This window comes from Leishmania braziliensis, chromosome 36, assembly GCF_000002845.2.
Source record: "Leishmania braziliensis MHOM/BR/75/M2904 complete genome, chromosome 36".
In the NCBI taxonomy this organism is placed as follows: Eukaryota; Euglenozoa; class Kinetoplastea; order Trypanosomatida; family Trypanosomatidae; genus Leishmania; species Leishmania braziliensis.
In genome coordinates, this window is record NC_009327.2 from 1188454 (window position 1) to 1202623 (window position 14170).

The 14170-nt window shown below is 58.2% G+C and overlaps 5 protein-coding genes across 5 annotated transcripts; all 5 read right to left on the reverse strand.

Annotated features, from left to right (window-relative positions):
* Positions 1–719: 719 nt before the first annotated feature.
* Positions 720–2762, reverse strand: LBRM_35_3110 (putative ATP-binding cassette protein; the record flags this gene model as incomplete). Its single annotated transcript, XM_001568880.1, has 1 exon — positions 720–2762. The coding sequence occupies one exon, from the start codon at positions 2760–2762 to the stop codon at positions 720–722; it is 2043 nt and encodes a 680-aa protein (XP_001568930.1).
* A 1301-nt stretch (positions 2763–4063) lies between these two features.
* LBRM_35_3120 (conserved hypothetical protein) lies at positions 4064–6631 on the reverse strand (the record flags this gene model as incomplete). The annotated part of the gene is made up of 1 exon (XM_001568881.2): positions 4064–6631. One exon carries the CDS (start codon positions 6629–6631, stop codon positions 4064–4066), a length of 2568 nt encoding a protein of 855 aa, XP_001568931.1.
* Positions 6632–8265: 1634 nt separating this feature from the next.
* Positions 8266–9309, reverse strand: LBRM_35_3130 (conserved hypothetical protein; the record flags this gene model as incomplete). Its single annotated transcript, XM_001568882.1, has 1 exon — positions 8266–9309. The coding sequence occupies one exon, from the start codon at positions 9307–9309 to the stop codon at positions 8266–8268; it is 1044 nt and encodes a 347-aa protein (XP_001568932.1).
* A 904-nt stretch (positions 9310–10213) lies between these two features.
* On the reverse strand, positions 10214–10555 carry LBRM_35_3140 (conserved hypothetical protein; the record flags this gene model as incomplete). Its single annotated transcript, XM_001568883.1, has 1 exon — positions 10214–10555. One exon carries the CDS (start codon positions 10553–10555, stop codon positions 10214–10216), a length of 342 nt encoding a protein of 113 aa, XP_001568933.1.
* A 1457-nt stretch (positions 10556–12012) lies between these two features.
* Positions 12013–13671, reverse strand: LBRM_35_3150 (conserved hypothetical protein; the record flags this gene model as incomplete). The annotated part of the gene is made up of 1 exon (XM_001568884.2): positions 12013–13671. The coding sequence occupies one exon, from the start codon at positions 13669–13671 to the stop codon at positions 12013–12015; it is 1659 nt and encodes a 552-aa protein (XP_001568934.2).
* Positions 13672–14170: the final 499 nt, after the last annotated feature.

Sequence of the window (14170 nt, forward strand, 5' to 3'; positions counted from 1 at the left end):
CGTCCACGATCAGGCTTAGACCAGTTCACTACGCATCGGGCCGACTATGCAATAAATAAACGCACCCCACCACTTTTCTTTTTTTTTTGGGGGGGGCTCTTACTACTCTGCAGTGATGTCGAGCGTAATCCTGGACCTCGTCTGCGCTATATGCAGCACAACTCCAGTGGGCTGAGCGGCGCCAAAGCGGTACTGACTGGGCCAGCTCCTTGACACAGCCGTGGTGGGGCACAGAGGCATTAGGTGAGCTGTGGTTATAGGCGGGTAGTTGCTCACGTGTTCGTGGTAGAAGGGCACGTTGACGCGAAAACAATCGCCCGACAAAAAGAGAATCGTACCTCAGCATCAATAGAGACACGGAGACCGCAAGGTCGATGCGCGAGACGATGAGTTGTGCCGCAGTACCAAGGGAGACACAAGCTGGGACAGCAACAGAAAAGAAATAACCACAGCAAAAGACACAGCAGAGCTCAGCCGTAAGAGGTCGAATCAAACGAAAAAAAGAGGTGCGGTGCAGCGACCAAGCATGCGGTCGCTTCCACTAGGCTAACAGTACAAGAAGGGGGAGAGGAGGGGGGGGGGAGGAAGCGCAGATCAAGGAAACCCGAGCTGCAGCACCTTCGATACGCTATAACACGGTCGGAGTCCTTTCTAAGGAAACACGCTTGAGAGCGACTTTGTGGCTGTTCTCTTGTTTGGCACCCTCCCTCTGTTTGCCTTCACTTCCCTTCAGTGGACCGCCAACAGCGCAGCACGAGGTAGCCGAGTACAAGATAGACCACCATGCTGATCATGACAATCAGCGCATGCGGCCCAATGTCCTTTGCGTACATGCCTTGGGAGGCTGCGTACGCCGACCCAGATGTGATGCAAGGCACAAGGTCGGACGGCACCGGGTCGCAGACGAGGGACAGCCCCTCAAACTCGTTCGCTACAAGCGCCGAGAAAGCAAAACGGTCAAATGAGACGTACTTGATCCAGGACCACACGAGTGGGATGTTGTTCAGACTCACTAGCATGCCGCCTGTTGGCAGCAGATACAGCACCAACAGCAGCGAGGTAAGTATGTTGGCGGTGGAGTAGTCCTTGGCCAGGTTCGACATGAGAAGGCAAAGAGCATAGCCGTTCAGCATGACTAAGGCGCTGATGCCGTTGAAGATAAGGAACTTTGCGACAGTGTGCTGCAGGCCAACCAGGAAGTAGACGATCACATTGAAGGCGAAGGTCACCAACACCCCGATAGGGATATCTTGAATGACCTTTCCCACGTAGTAGGCCGATGTACTGTACATGCCGTTGCGGTGCTCCCGCGCGTAGATGGCACGATCAGTCAGAAACATCTCCAAGCTGCCCAGGGAGGAGAAGGTGCTGATCATCATTATGAAAAAGAGAACGCCCATGCGACTGCGAATGCTGTCCTGCGAGTTCCCAACTTGGTAGTAGATGGTGCCCGTGAGAAAGGCAAATACGATGGCAGACGTAATGGAGACGTACGTCGCGACAGGGTCACGACGACGATTGCGCAGATACCGCATGGCAATGCACGACACTTGTGTGGGCCAACTGCGGTAGTAGGCGCGGGCTGGGGATTCGGCCGTGGTTAAAGCCAGTGATGTCGCTCTGGAGGAGCGCTGCAGCTTGTTTATTTGCCGCAGAACAGCGGCTAGACGTAGAGAAGCAAAGGCGGCGGCGATGTCGCGGCTTTGCGTTGACGCTGCCGACGACAGCCGTTCCAATCTCTCCTTGGAGCTGGCTGGCGGCGGGGGTAGGCTGAGCTGACTCCCGTCTGTCATCGTCTCCACTGCCACCGACTGCTGTTGCTGGTGTGACAACCACTCCTCTTCCTCAACTGGCAAAACGGAGACGGCGTCGATGAGGTAGTCGGCTGGGTTGCCCAGGTAGCTGGGGGAGAGTCCGATCTCGGCAAGGAACCCCATCGCGTCAGCAGCGGGACCAAAGTACGCCTCCTCCCCAACCCCGTTTAGCAGCAGAATGCGGTCAAATGTCTCGTAGATGCGGAAGCGTGGTTGGTGGATGGAGAAGATGATAGCCACCCCCGAACGGGAGAGCGAGCGGAGAAGCGTGAGGAGATGAAGCGCTGTGAATGTGTCAAGCCCGGTTGTCGGCTCATCCAGGAAGAGCAGAGGCGGCGACGTCACCATCTCTACTGCTACGGCGCACCGCTTCCGCTCTCCCCCGCTGATGCCGCGCACCAATGCGCTGCCGATGCAGTTGTGGCGCACATGGTCGATGCCCAGCTGCCGAAGCACCCGTGACACTCGCATCTCTAGTTCCTCGGTCGAGACGGTCTGTGGGGTGCGGAGGGTGGCAGAGAAGCGGACCGCCTCCTCGACGGTCACGTAACTGTGCATAAGATCGTCCTGCTGTACGTAGCCGCTGCAGCGCCGGAATGCGGTCGACTCAATAGGCGCGCCGTTCAGTAGAATACTACCGGTAATGCTGCCCTTGCCACCCATCTTGCGCTGAGCTAAGATATCGAGCAGCGTCGTCTTGCCCGCCCCCGAGGGCCCGAGAACAGCGAGCATTTCGCCACTTTGGGCGTAGCCGGAGACATGCCGTATGAGGGTGCGGCTGTCGCCTTCTTCGGTGGAGCCGATGGTATAGCTGACATCTTCCCAGGTGAGCACGGTCTTGTGCTGCGAGGAGGCTGGCGGTGGCATGAACGACTTCGGCGAGGTGTGCGAGAGGTGTCGCAGCAGCCCAGCGTCTGCGCGAACGGTAGGCGGCGCTGGAGACGACATTAGTACGGCACACAGAAAGAGCACAAAGAAGAACGGTGGCGGAGAGGGCGGGTACGGGGGGGTGCCGGCAGGTTAGTGACGTTTATGAGAATGGAAGGAATGAGTTGTACTGGAGCAGGTGGGCAGGCAAGCGGGCGGATACGGTCCACCAGGGCCAGAGATAAAGTAAGAATACACCAAAGCAAAGCAAGAACACAACGGCACAGTCGGTGCGGTGATTACTGCAACACGCCTTTTCACCAGCTATGGAAACTCTACGCGTGTATGCGCTGTGATAGTGGCAAAGGTGTAGCGAGGGGAGCGGTGATGGAAAGGGGCAGAAGGTAACGTCCACTGTCGCCTCATTTACCCCTTAGCTGGTCTCTCTAGCAACATCGATAGGTTTCATGGATGAAAGGACAATCGTCGTTGTCGCGTGGGACGGTGTTGCCCTCAGTAGCGGTGGGTGAGCATGTGCGCCGGTGAGTGGACAGCGTCATGGAACATGATAGGAAACCAATAAGAACATTGCAGTCAATCGTGTCGCCGTTGTGCGACATGACCGAGGGACGCGCCAACATGGCAAAGACGTGGCCAACAAAGCAAGCAAAGAAGAAAACAGCCGTAGGAAGGTCGAAAGGAGGTAACAGCAGCAGCAGAGTGAGTGTTGACAGCAATAGGAAGCATTGCTCACCTGAAGAAGCAAGCGGCGTTATTGAGGCCGTTTGGCTCAACGACACTGCCCTGATCCCATGGCAGCGCTTCACTGGCGAAGGGTCCACGTCTCTGGTCGGTGGCGGGTGCTAGTAGTGGAGAGGGGCGAGAGTATGTAGAGAGCGACGTGCGAGTCAAACGCGTACTTCGGGCTTCCTCTTCTCACTCTCGCCCCTCTCGGGCATCACAATTGCCTGTCTTTTTCTTTTTTTCCCTTGTGTGTTTTCTTTCGGGTTTCTGCGCTGAGAGGTGCCGCAAGAGCAGGAGGGTAAGGGTGGACAGCAGAAGAGGAGGAGAACGGGAAAACTTGAGCGTGCATGTATGGGTGTGCCCCCCCCGCTGCTTGCGCAGAAAGGGTGGGGAGGATCGGCGGGGGGAGGGGGCGGAAGAGGGGAGAAGAAACGAGGTCGAGGGCCGCATGTGTGGTGAGCGCACAAAGCCTGGTGGGAGGTGCGCAGAGAGATGGCAAGAGCCACCCAGTACACACCGCAGAAAAAGGTAACGAAACAGCAACCGAAGCGACTGTAGCAGACATCAGGCAAGCTGCGTTGGTAGCGGTGGCACGACGTGATGGGCATGTGCGGCACAACTATGCCTAAACCGCACTCTTACATCGAACGCCACCCCCCAGGTCGGCGAAGGAGGAGTCCTTCTTCTTGCATCTGACTCATCACGACATCAAGCGGATCACCAAAGGCGCTGTTACCGCCGAGGAGCTCGAAGAGGTGCTCTACTTCTGACGGAGGAACGGTGCTCTCCACCTGGCCTGAGAGACGCTGACGCTGACGCTGGCGGAGCTCCTCGACAAACATCAGTCTGCATCGCTTTTTCGAGGGTGCCTTCTGTGAGCGCCAAAGGTTCCGACCCCCGCGTGACGGTATCGCCCACATCACACCTTCCCCTTCCCCTTTCAGAGCCGCAGCATCACGGCTGAGCCGACTGGGGGACGGATAGCCCGCCGCTGCGGCTATGCTACCGCCGCTAGTCGCAAAAGAGGAGAGCATCCACGGAGCCATGTGAGGCGCCGCAGCGGGGACGCACGATGCCATGACCCCTGAACCGCAGCTGCGGTGCTGCATGAGGTCAGCACACGCGACGAGGTGCCTATGATAGAGTGTCCACACTTCGTTGCCCATCTGCGCCGTCCAGCCAGCCTCTCGGAGGCGCTCCACGGGCTCCAGCATTGCCCGAGCCCGGGAGAGGGCGCGCAAGACGCGCAGGTGTTCCTCGAGGGTCAGAGGCGTCGCACGCAGGGAGTTGCAGGTGACCGAAGGATGCCCGCTGTGATGCTGTCCGCGGCACGCAGAGGGAGGCGGGAGGTCGCGGCAAACTGACGGCTGTGCTTCCTCCAGTAGCCCCGCGCAGTCCACCAGCCTGTCAATGAACGTGTTGTAGCACGCTTCGTGGCTCACCACGTTGTTTAGCAGAGCAGGCTCAGCGGCGCGGCGGACAAGATACCACACGTCGTCATTCGTCAGTCGCTCTGATAGAACGCTGGGCTCGGTTCTGTGAGGAGTCCGTTGCGGGGCGGATGGGCCGCGCTGAGAGTGGCGCGGCGATGATGATGACAGCTGCGTTGGCCGTGACGTGCTGCGCGACGTTTCCCTGCTGTGCGACGATCTCGCTCGCGACGCCGCGACGACGTCTTGACTGATGATCGCAGTGTCATCGAGCGAGCTCGTTGGCGTCACGGCGGCAATCAGCGAGAAGTAAGGCGCCAATTGCACGGCGGCTGCACTTTCTTCACCGGCGGCAGCAATGATGGTGGATGAGAGCGGGTATACGTCGGGGACCCCAGCAGCGATGCTTCCTCCTCCACTGCCCGCCGCACTGCAGCCCTGCCCACGCTCCATCACCTCCAGCAGCGGCGCCGTAGCAGCGGCCCCGGCTGCGGTAGAGGGAATTTGGTCAAGCACCAGTGTGGAGGCGGTCATGCCGGGGCCTGCCACGAGGACGGCACTGCGTCGCATAGGGAGGGCTGCGGAGAACGCCGAGTCGCCGGCAGCGGCGGTGCTGCCGCCAGTTCGTACTACGGTGGAGCCAAGCACCTCTGCCTCATACCCGATAAGTTGCGCCACCTCTCGCAACAACGCACTTTTGCCCGTCTTGGCTGGTCCTACGAGTAGCACGTGCAGTGGGTGCCGATGCAATCCAACCGCCGCTGGATGGTTCGCGTAGTACACAAGGTGCAGTACTACCAAGAAGAGGAGCCCCTTTACGTGCATCTGGCCCTGCAGTTGCGGGGCAATGCGACGGGCCACATCATGAAGGTCGGCTGCCGCAGTGAAGGCAGCGCCGTCTCCCCACTTCAGGGCCAGGCGGCTCACACTCTCTTTCTGGCAAAGGAGGTGAAATGCGTCTTTCGCAGTTTCGGTGCATGGCAGCATGGCTGGCTGGGCAGCTACGGCCTGTACTGCAGCAGCGTGCACTACGAGAAGCGGCTGTTGCTGTTCCGTAGTGGATGTGTACAGGAGAGTATCGATTGACGCACCTAGCCAAAGGTAGTCGTGCACCTCCTCGCCGTACGCCACGGCTGCTGCGCGGCTGCGATCACGGCGCTGCAGCACCAAGTAGAGCACACGAGTCCACGTCGGCACTAGGGGAAGTGTATGGCCGCACTCACCGCATTGAGTTCCACCGTACAGCAGTGGCAGCACCGATAGTTGTGACTGCCTGTTGGGATCACCATGCACGTTTGTTGCTGCTCTGTCTCGCACCGCACAATTTGGACATGGCTGCGTTTCCCAGCCGGTCTGCAGGAGGTTCTTCGTCGTAGGCTCCATCCGCACACCCACTACCATACACCGCTCCCAGAACAGGCGAGGCGAATGGCCTGCGGAGGCCCCTGCAGCCACAGCAACGGCCACTTCATCGTTGCTGCTGATATCGGTGACTGGCACGGCAAAGTGCGGCGACAGCTGCGTCAGGCCGCTCTGGTGAGCAAGACAGCGAAGAAGGTACACGGGGTACGGCTCCTCTGCCATGGACCACACCTGAGTGCTCCACTCATCTACCAGCGTTGACGGCGGCGGCGTGTTTCGCATGAGGGTAAGCATCTCGTCCAGATGGACCGTGTGTTCTGGTAGTCGATCCGGGTTGAGGGTTGCGTTGGCGTAGTCAAGCCACCGGATGCACGTCGCAACGCACTGCGATGTTGCACGGTTTGAAGTGCACATTTCTGGTCGCTGACTAAATTGTTCCTTCTGCGTCTTTCGATTTGTGCCTACAAGCGCATGCGTGCGTGTGTCTCTCAATATATGCCGGATCAAATAATTAAGCGCCAGGGGCAACGGGGTAGAAGGAGCAGTAAACAGGGGTACATGATGGAAGCGCGCGCGCGGGGGGGGGGAATAGTTACCAGAAGTGAGGACAGCTTGTATGCAGGCTTGTGGCGGAGTCCCACCAACGACGAGATGCCGAGTCCCAAATGAGTAACAGCCATGGACAGCCGGGCTTGCTACGCTCTTCTATCTTTTTTTTTTTTTTTTTTCGTCTTCGATGCAGTGAAGTAGAGTGTCCCATACAGAGGCGCATGTGCGGCTGTTGTTAGACCATTGCGGCTTCCCCGGACAAATACACACACGGAAGGGACTCACCCCTGTCCACACTCCTCCCCACTCCCATGGCGCGAGAGAGACACTCGAGGAGACGCATGAAGGACAGGCCTAGTCGACGAGGGCGAGCATGGCAGCGTCAGGGGGAGGGGAGGAGGAGGACTTTCCTGTTTCCCTCTGTTTCTCTCAGCGCGTGCGTAGGTTCGGAGTGTTTTTTGCGTGTTCGCCGGCGTCGCTGCTCATCTTCCACTGAGCAGCGTGTTTGCGGAGAGCTTGCTTCATTGAATGCTTGTATGCCTCTACATACAACTCTCCAGCCAATTCGCTGAGCGCCTGACGGTACGCCTCGTTCCGAATAGTAATAGTGTGCTGCGCGCTCTCACGCGAGGCCATGACGAGGTCCTGATCCTCAAACGGTGCACTGCTCATTGGCACTTTGTGCGGCGGTGGCGGTGGAGTTGCTCAGCAGGGTTAGCAAGGTGTTTTTCTCGCACCTTTTGTTAAACATCAAAGGCTCTCGAGTAGCGAAGAAGGGTGGAGGAGCCAGTGGCAGGACTGATGCAGGGGAAGGGGATGGAGAAGGGAATGGGGGCATAGGAGCTTACTTAATATCGCACGAAACGCGTTACGCGCGGAGAGAGGGGGGGCGACTATACGTCAAGCGGAGCGCCGGCTGCGTGGCCAATGTCACGCGCTGAAGCTTTTCTGTCTGCCTCCCCTTCTACCGAACAAGCGTGACGAAGAACTTAACGCTCCACGCACACGTACGCCGTACTGGGTCATCACACTCCACTCTGATGAAGGGCGCGTGAGAAACACACAAGAAATTGCGATATGTGTGGGTGTGCCGCCGTGTGGGTATGCGCGTGTGATTCAGTTTGTAGCGAGGGGAAAAAGAACTCCAAGCATCGACTTACCCGCGCGAAGAAGCTGGGTGGAAGGTACCTGTCACGCAAAGTGTCAACACAGGGCGAAGTAACTTGAGGCACGCATTCTAGATTGCCGCTTCTTCCCCTTACATCCCACAACTCAAACGGCGATCTCCCACAAGAGAACAGCAGCAGATACCATATCCGCGCACAGCCGTTCTTGTTCGGCACACATACCCATGCGAGGTACCCCCCTCCACTGGGGATGCGGTGCCCAAAGGCACTCTTCTACGCATCACGGGTGCCATTCTTTGGGGATCCTCCGCCACCATCAGCGATCTCGCGCCCGCCCTGAAATACGCTCATCCGGTCCATGGGCGTCGTGCCTTACGACTGCGGGCTGCGAGAATTATTAAATCGAGCCGTGCGGGCGTTGGCGCGAGAGCCGGAGGAGTTGAAGAAGGTCTTTGGCCCGGCAGAAATGTTAGGCTTGCGCATACGGGCAGCCTCTCTGTGGATGTTCACCCGAACGGAGTTGTGTGTCGGCAGCTGGCCGTCGTAGTTCATCCAGTCTAACACATGCTGCGTGCGGTTGCGCAACTGCGGTACCACCTCCTCCGGCTCGTAGTCCCATTTGACGAGGTGGCTCATGCGCTCCTCAGGCGTGTCGCCATACCACTGGTAGTTCACCCGCACGTATTGGTTCTGCAGGGGACGCTCACCGAGCACCTGCATCACCTCCTTCGGGTTCTTCACCGCGTTGCCCATGTTGTTGCAGGCGCTCACAATGTCGTCGAGTACTTCCTCAGCACCCGCCTTCACGGTCTGTCCAGCCTGTGGCTTTACAGGAATGAGCTTGTGCGTGCCGTCGAGGCAGTTGACAACCACCCAGGGCGTTTCGCTATACTCGAGCAGCATCTCCGCCTCCACGTACACCTGCGAGTTGTGGAAGGTGATGGGGATCAGATACGCCTGCGACACACGCTTTGCCACCTGTGCCGCCAGCTTTCCCAGCGGTGTGCTCTGCCGCTGACTATAGTACACATAAATGGACTTGGTGTACGGGTGCACCTTGATGACGTTCTCAAGCAGCAGCACGTACGGCCAGATGACCTCAGCGGCCTCGTTCCCAAACTGCGCCTTGGGCTTCGGCAGCCCCTTGAACGGCTCAAGTTCGTCCCATGTCTCGCGCATCTGCAAGTCCCATTTTCTTATGAATTGGTACTGCGCCGCTTCCTTGGGAGCGGTCTGGCGCTTGCCAGGACCCCGGTGCATCCCGGTGGGCTTGCGGTCAGTTGAGGTGGGCACGTCCTGCACCTGCTCCAGCCCAAGCAAGAGTCGTGTCGCGTGGGCCCCAAAGCTGCGCGCTGGAGTCTGGAGAGCAGCGGTGGACCGCGCCAATGCACCACGGTGCGCACTAAACAGCTGCATTATGCAGGCTGATTCGAAGGCCAGGAGAGATGGGGGAAACAATCAGAAGAACAGCAGTCTTCACAGAAGCGCACTTAAAGCACAGCGGCAATACCCTCGTCCTCGCACACACAGAGTGTGTGTGTGTGTGTGCTACGCGAAGCGCCTTGGCGAGCCAACGGCGACGGAGGAGAAGCAAAGGAGAGCCACCTTCGCAGCCGCGCACCTTTCAGGGCTTGCGCCCCGGGGAGAGGAAGTAGAGAAGGAAGAATACGGGATGGGGCGCGAAGGAGGTATGGTGAGTTCTCAGAGGACTTATGGATGTGGACGTAGTGCCGGAGAACGGGAGGGAGACAGGTGCGGATTGCGCGCAAGTGATAGCGTGCTTCCCCACTGCGCCGAGGTGTGGCCCATGCACCGTCTCTTCCCTCCATTCACGGCTCCACGCGGTGCGGCCGCACTGTGTGGCCACTTCTATGCTGGCTTGGGTTCGAACGCTGTTAGAGGTTCTAAACCTTTACATAGAGGGAATCTGCTGGACCTGTCCAGCAGATTCCCCGGCAACACACACCCGCTGACTTTTGCACGTTGTGATGATAACATTTTCGCTCGGCGCTTCTGCGCAGCTACTTTGGAGACGCGCGGCTGCATCGCTACGGACTTGCTTGCTTGACCACTATGCCGCCTCCGGAGTAACGGAGCGCGCTGCAAGACGGCGCACGCTACTCCGCTTCCCGGCTATCCCTCACAGGACGCGCGAGAAGTACCCCCAGACGCACACACAAACTCAACAACGGCCAACAACAAAAGGTGGTACGGAGCCTATGTGAATTCAGCGGGGAAAGGGCAACAGGGGCAGGTGCCACCCACCCCTACCCCCACGCACAATATGCAATGGGGCCTTCTTCGTGTTTCCCCACCTGAATCACTGCGATACAGCGGCACGAAGAGCGGCCAATCTCTGCTGGCGCGTCTGGTTCAACACGCGTGGGCAGCCATCTCTGTCCTTTTCCAAGGCTACACAATAGTGGCAGTAGTAGGCCACATCAGTGACTCGGCGAGAGCCGCACATGATGCACGCCTCCTCACCTTCGGTAGCGAGTACGCTGCAGTCTTCGCAGAGGTGAGCCTCGTGCATCGTGTCCACAATCTCGCTGAACTGTAGGTCACATATAACACAGCGACCCTCGTGCAGGTGGCACACGTAGCCGAGTGCGGTACCGGCTGTCTTGCGGCACATCTGCAAGTCCTTTGAGTGGCGAAGCATTGCTGCGTTCTAGATTTCCTTTTCCGACAATTCAGGCGTTATTGGTTATGTGGACAGCACTCTCAGTGCTCTTGCCCTCTCTTCTCTCGCTCTCTGAAAGCTGCAGCGAAGCCCGAGAGAGCACGAGACAGACAAAGCTGCCGACTAACGAATGCTGGTGAGCGCGGTGAAGAGAATTAGAGAGGAAAGAGAAGAGGAGGGGCCTGGAGAGTTGAATGCAATGTGTAGGCGGAGAGAGTGCGCGCGCGAGAATACCAACATCTAGAGGTGGCGCCAATGTGTGGCGCATAGCCGGCCACATCGAACAATGAAGTGAGTAACGCCCACTGGAGCCGTGCGTGTTGATGCGGCAGCGACAGAGATGCCTGGACGACTACCACGTGCATGCACGTGGTGGATTCTGGCGCGCGGAGAGGCCTGGAGAGGGAAGCGAGGCAGAACGGCAGCGGCGACAGCGACTGCTTCACACTCAAGGAGCACTCCGACTCATACGCACGCATCTACGACCATCAACTGAATCATTTCTGCTCGAGTATTTTCGCGTTTGCTTTTTAAAGATGGCCAGTTCTCTTGAGGGGACGGATGGGGGAGGGGAGGAAAGAATCGCGAAATGGGAAAAGGTGGTGATAGTGGAGGAATGACACGGGCAGCGTCATCTATCCCTCTCTCCTCATGACCCCATCCTAGCGCACCGGCAGCTAGAGGCATGCCGAAAGCGAAAAGAGGAAGCAAAAAGGGCAAAAGAGAAAAACCTGTTCATTATACATTCACACCAGCAGTAGCAGCAGCAGCAGCATAGGGGAATGAATACTGCAGAGGCGAACAAAAAAACAACAACAACAAAGGAAAGCAACGCGGCCCAAGCAAAGGCGGCCGCGGTGCCCCGTTTGCGCAAGGATAGAACAGCATATCACAGAAACGAGGGCGGGATGGGGCACAGAGTAGAGGGGGATACGCTGCATCCCGTCCCCCCCCCCCCCCGATGCACCGACGCGCAGATTAGGTGTCTGTAGGACAGAAAGCCCTCGTCAGTGATACCCTACCGCACCACCTCCACCAGCACACGCCATCGCCCCCTCCCCCTTGTCATTGCATCTTTTCGTTGCCCCAGACTTTTCCTCGTTAGGGTGGCTTTCCTTCTCTTTCAGTGATTTGCGTACTCCTTTGCAGATGCTGATCAGATGCCTTCTCTTCGGGTCCTCCTTGAGCAAGTGAGTCAGCCTGTGGGTGCGTGGACGCTGGCGAGTCGGCTAGTATCCGCAACTGGCGCAAGGACGCCTACACACTCACGTACCCCCCCAAAGGGAGGGAAAGCAGGGAGTAGATCGTCTCTCTTCGGTGTTATACGAGGCTCCGAGGCAGGGGAAACAACGACGACGTAGGAGAAGGTAGGAGGGAAAGGATGGGCAACAAGGGACAACACTTGCACGACACTGGACGCGCGCATATCAGCACTCCTACTTCATTCTCCGTCGCGGCTGCAGGTCTTCTGTCTCCGGAGCCTCAATAAAAACTGCGTTCGCGTTGCTTGTGACGCTGCGAGAGGTGCATTCCAGCGGCGGTCGCTGCCTCTTGCGACGCCTGGATGAAGTACTGCTATGCAGCGGCAGCGACGCTGACTCAACCGGAAGGAGCGACTGCTCTTTGAAAAGAAGGTCATCGACACCGGCGCTTTGGTCTCTCACGCGATTTTTCGTTTCTGCTTCGTGACGGTCTTCCTGTGACGCGGCGGCGCGGGCGCCTTCTGAGAAGAATTGCTGCTGCTGCTGGCGGTGAAGGGCGAGTGACCGACGCTTGGCATCGACGCGCTGCAGCTCCTCATAATGTGGCAGCCTTCGAAGCTCAACTGGCAAGGATGGCGACTGCGACAGCACGTCACGACCGCTATGAACCACATCTTGGCTTGATACACGGGCCAAGGGAGCTGTAGCTGGCAGTCGTGGGGCAAGCGGCTGCAGCGATCCAGTGAAGCTACCGCCTGTTGCAGGTACACGCATATCTAGGGAAACACGCGGCTGCCGTGAAATGCGCTCAGGGTGCGCCACCGCGAAGTGCTGATAGCTTAGTTCCGCAACGGGTTGCCGACACGTCGGGCACACCGCAGCGCGGATGAGCCAGGAGCGGACACACGCTCCGTGGAACGTGTGCCCACATGGTAGCGACTTTACACTCTCTCCACCCACAAAGTCGTCCAGGCAGATACCACACGCCTTTGTCGGGTCCGCGGCGACGGAGGGGAAGTGGTCGAGCACGTGGCGATAGTGGCGCAGTTTGCCGGAGGCCAGTGCAATAAGGTAGATGCGCAGCAGCATAAAGCACTGCATCCACATTGTGGTGGAGGACAAGGTGTAGTACCACGCTGTGGCGGCGCATGCGACCGAGTAGAGATACTGCATGTAGAGGTCGTGCACCTCAGAGAACGGGTTCAAGCCGGAGTCCTCAAGCGCTCGCACGGCGATAGGATTGATTTGCCTGAGCAGAGACTGGAGTACTCTGTAGCCCCACATCCGCATCGTCGCCGTCACCAGCATGCAGGCACTGCGCAGCCCCGCTTCCACAATGTACACAATTGACGTGTACCACATCAGAAGTGAGCCTGTTCCACCCTGGGTCCTCTCCTCCTGTGGGAGAAGTGTATAGTAGGCCCACTGCAGCGCGCACCCTGTACAGAGCAGCAGACACACAACCACCGAAAAGCTATGTTCGGCTGCCGATTGCGACTGCCACCAGCGCATGCTCAGCTCCGTGCGAGCGGCAAGAGTGGAGAGGGCGACGCGCGTCACCAAGGTGGCAGTCCAAAACTGCAGGGAGTTGCCGACCATCAGTGCAAGGCTCGCCATGTCAGCAATGGTGTAGAACTGTGACTGAGTCCTGAAGAAGTCGAGGGCGTCGTTCGGGTTCCAGAACGTGCGGAAGCGGAACAGAAGAGAGACGACTCGGTAGCAGCAACTGAAGAGCAGGTGAAAGAAGAGGGCCAGCTTCATGGCGATCATCGAGACAATGAAGGCTGTCAGCACCCGCGAAACGATGAGAGAGGTGTTCCAGTATAGCAGGAGACCCACCACAAAGGCGAGGGAGTACGGCCCCAACGTGAGAATCGGCACTGTCGCGTGCATGGCACTGACTTCTTCGTCCCTTTGGGTTTGGGGGGAGGGGGAGTGACGCAAGGCAGGTGCGAGTGCGGGTGTGCGTGCCTCATGTGCACGCTAGTCTCCACGTCCACTTTTGCGTGCTCTTGATCGGCGTAACCTCACCTGAGTCTTGCTTTATTGCGTCTCTGTGAGCGATTTGGGGAGGTGAAACGGTCTGGGTATGGGCGCCGGCACAAATGGCGTCTCTGCGTCGCACTCGCACTGGCGTATGCTGATATAGAGACAACAGGAACGCAGAGAGCGAATGGAGGAGGGGTGTCGTATGCTGAATTTACACACTTTCGTTTTATTTTGCGCTTACTTCACGACGCACACGCACACGAAGACAGAAAAAATTGATCTTGTCGCCTTCCAGCGGCCGGCGCTTTTCTTTTCCTTTTTGAATTGCGCATGAATGCAGCATTGATGGAGATGCGCGCGCGAGAGAGAGAGAGAGAGACAGGCGGGGGAGTAGAGTTGGGAG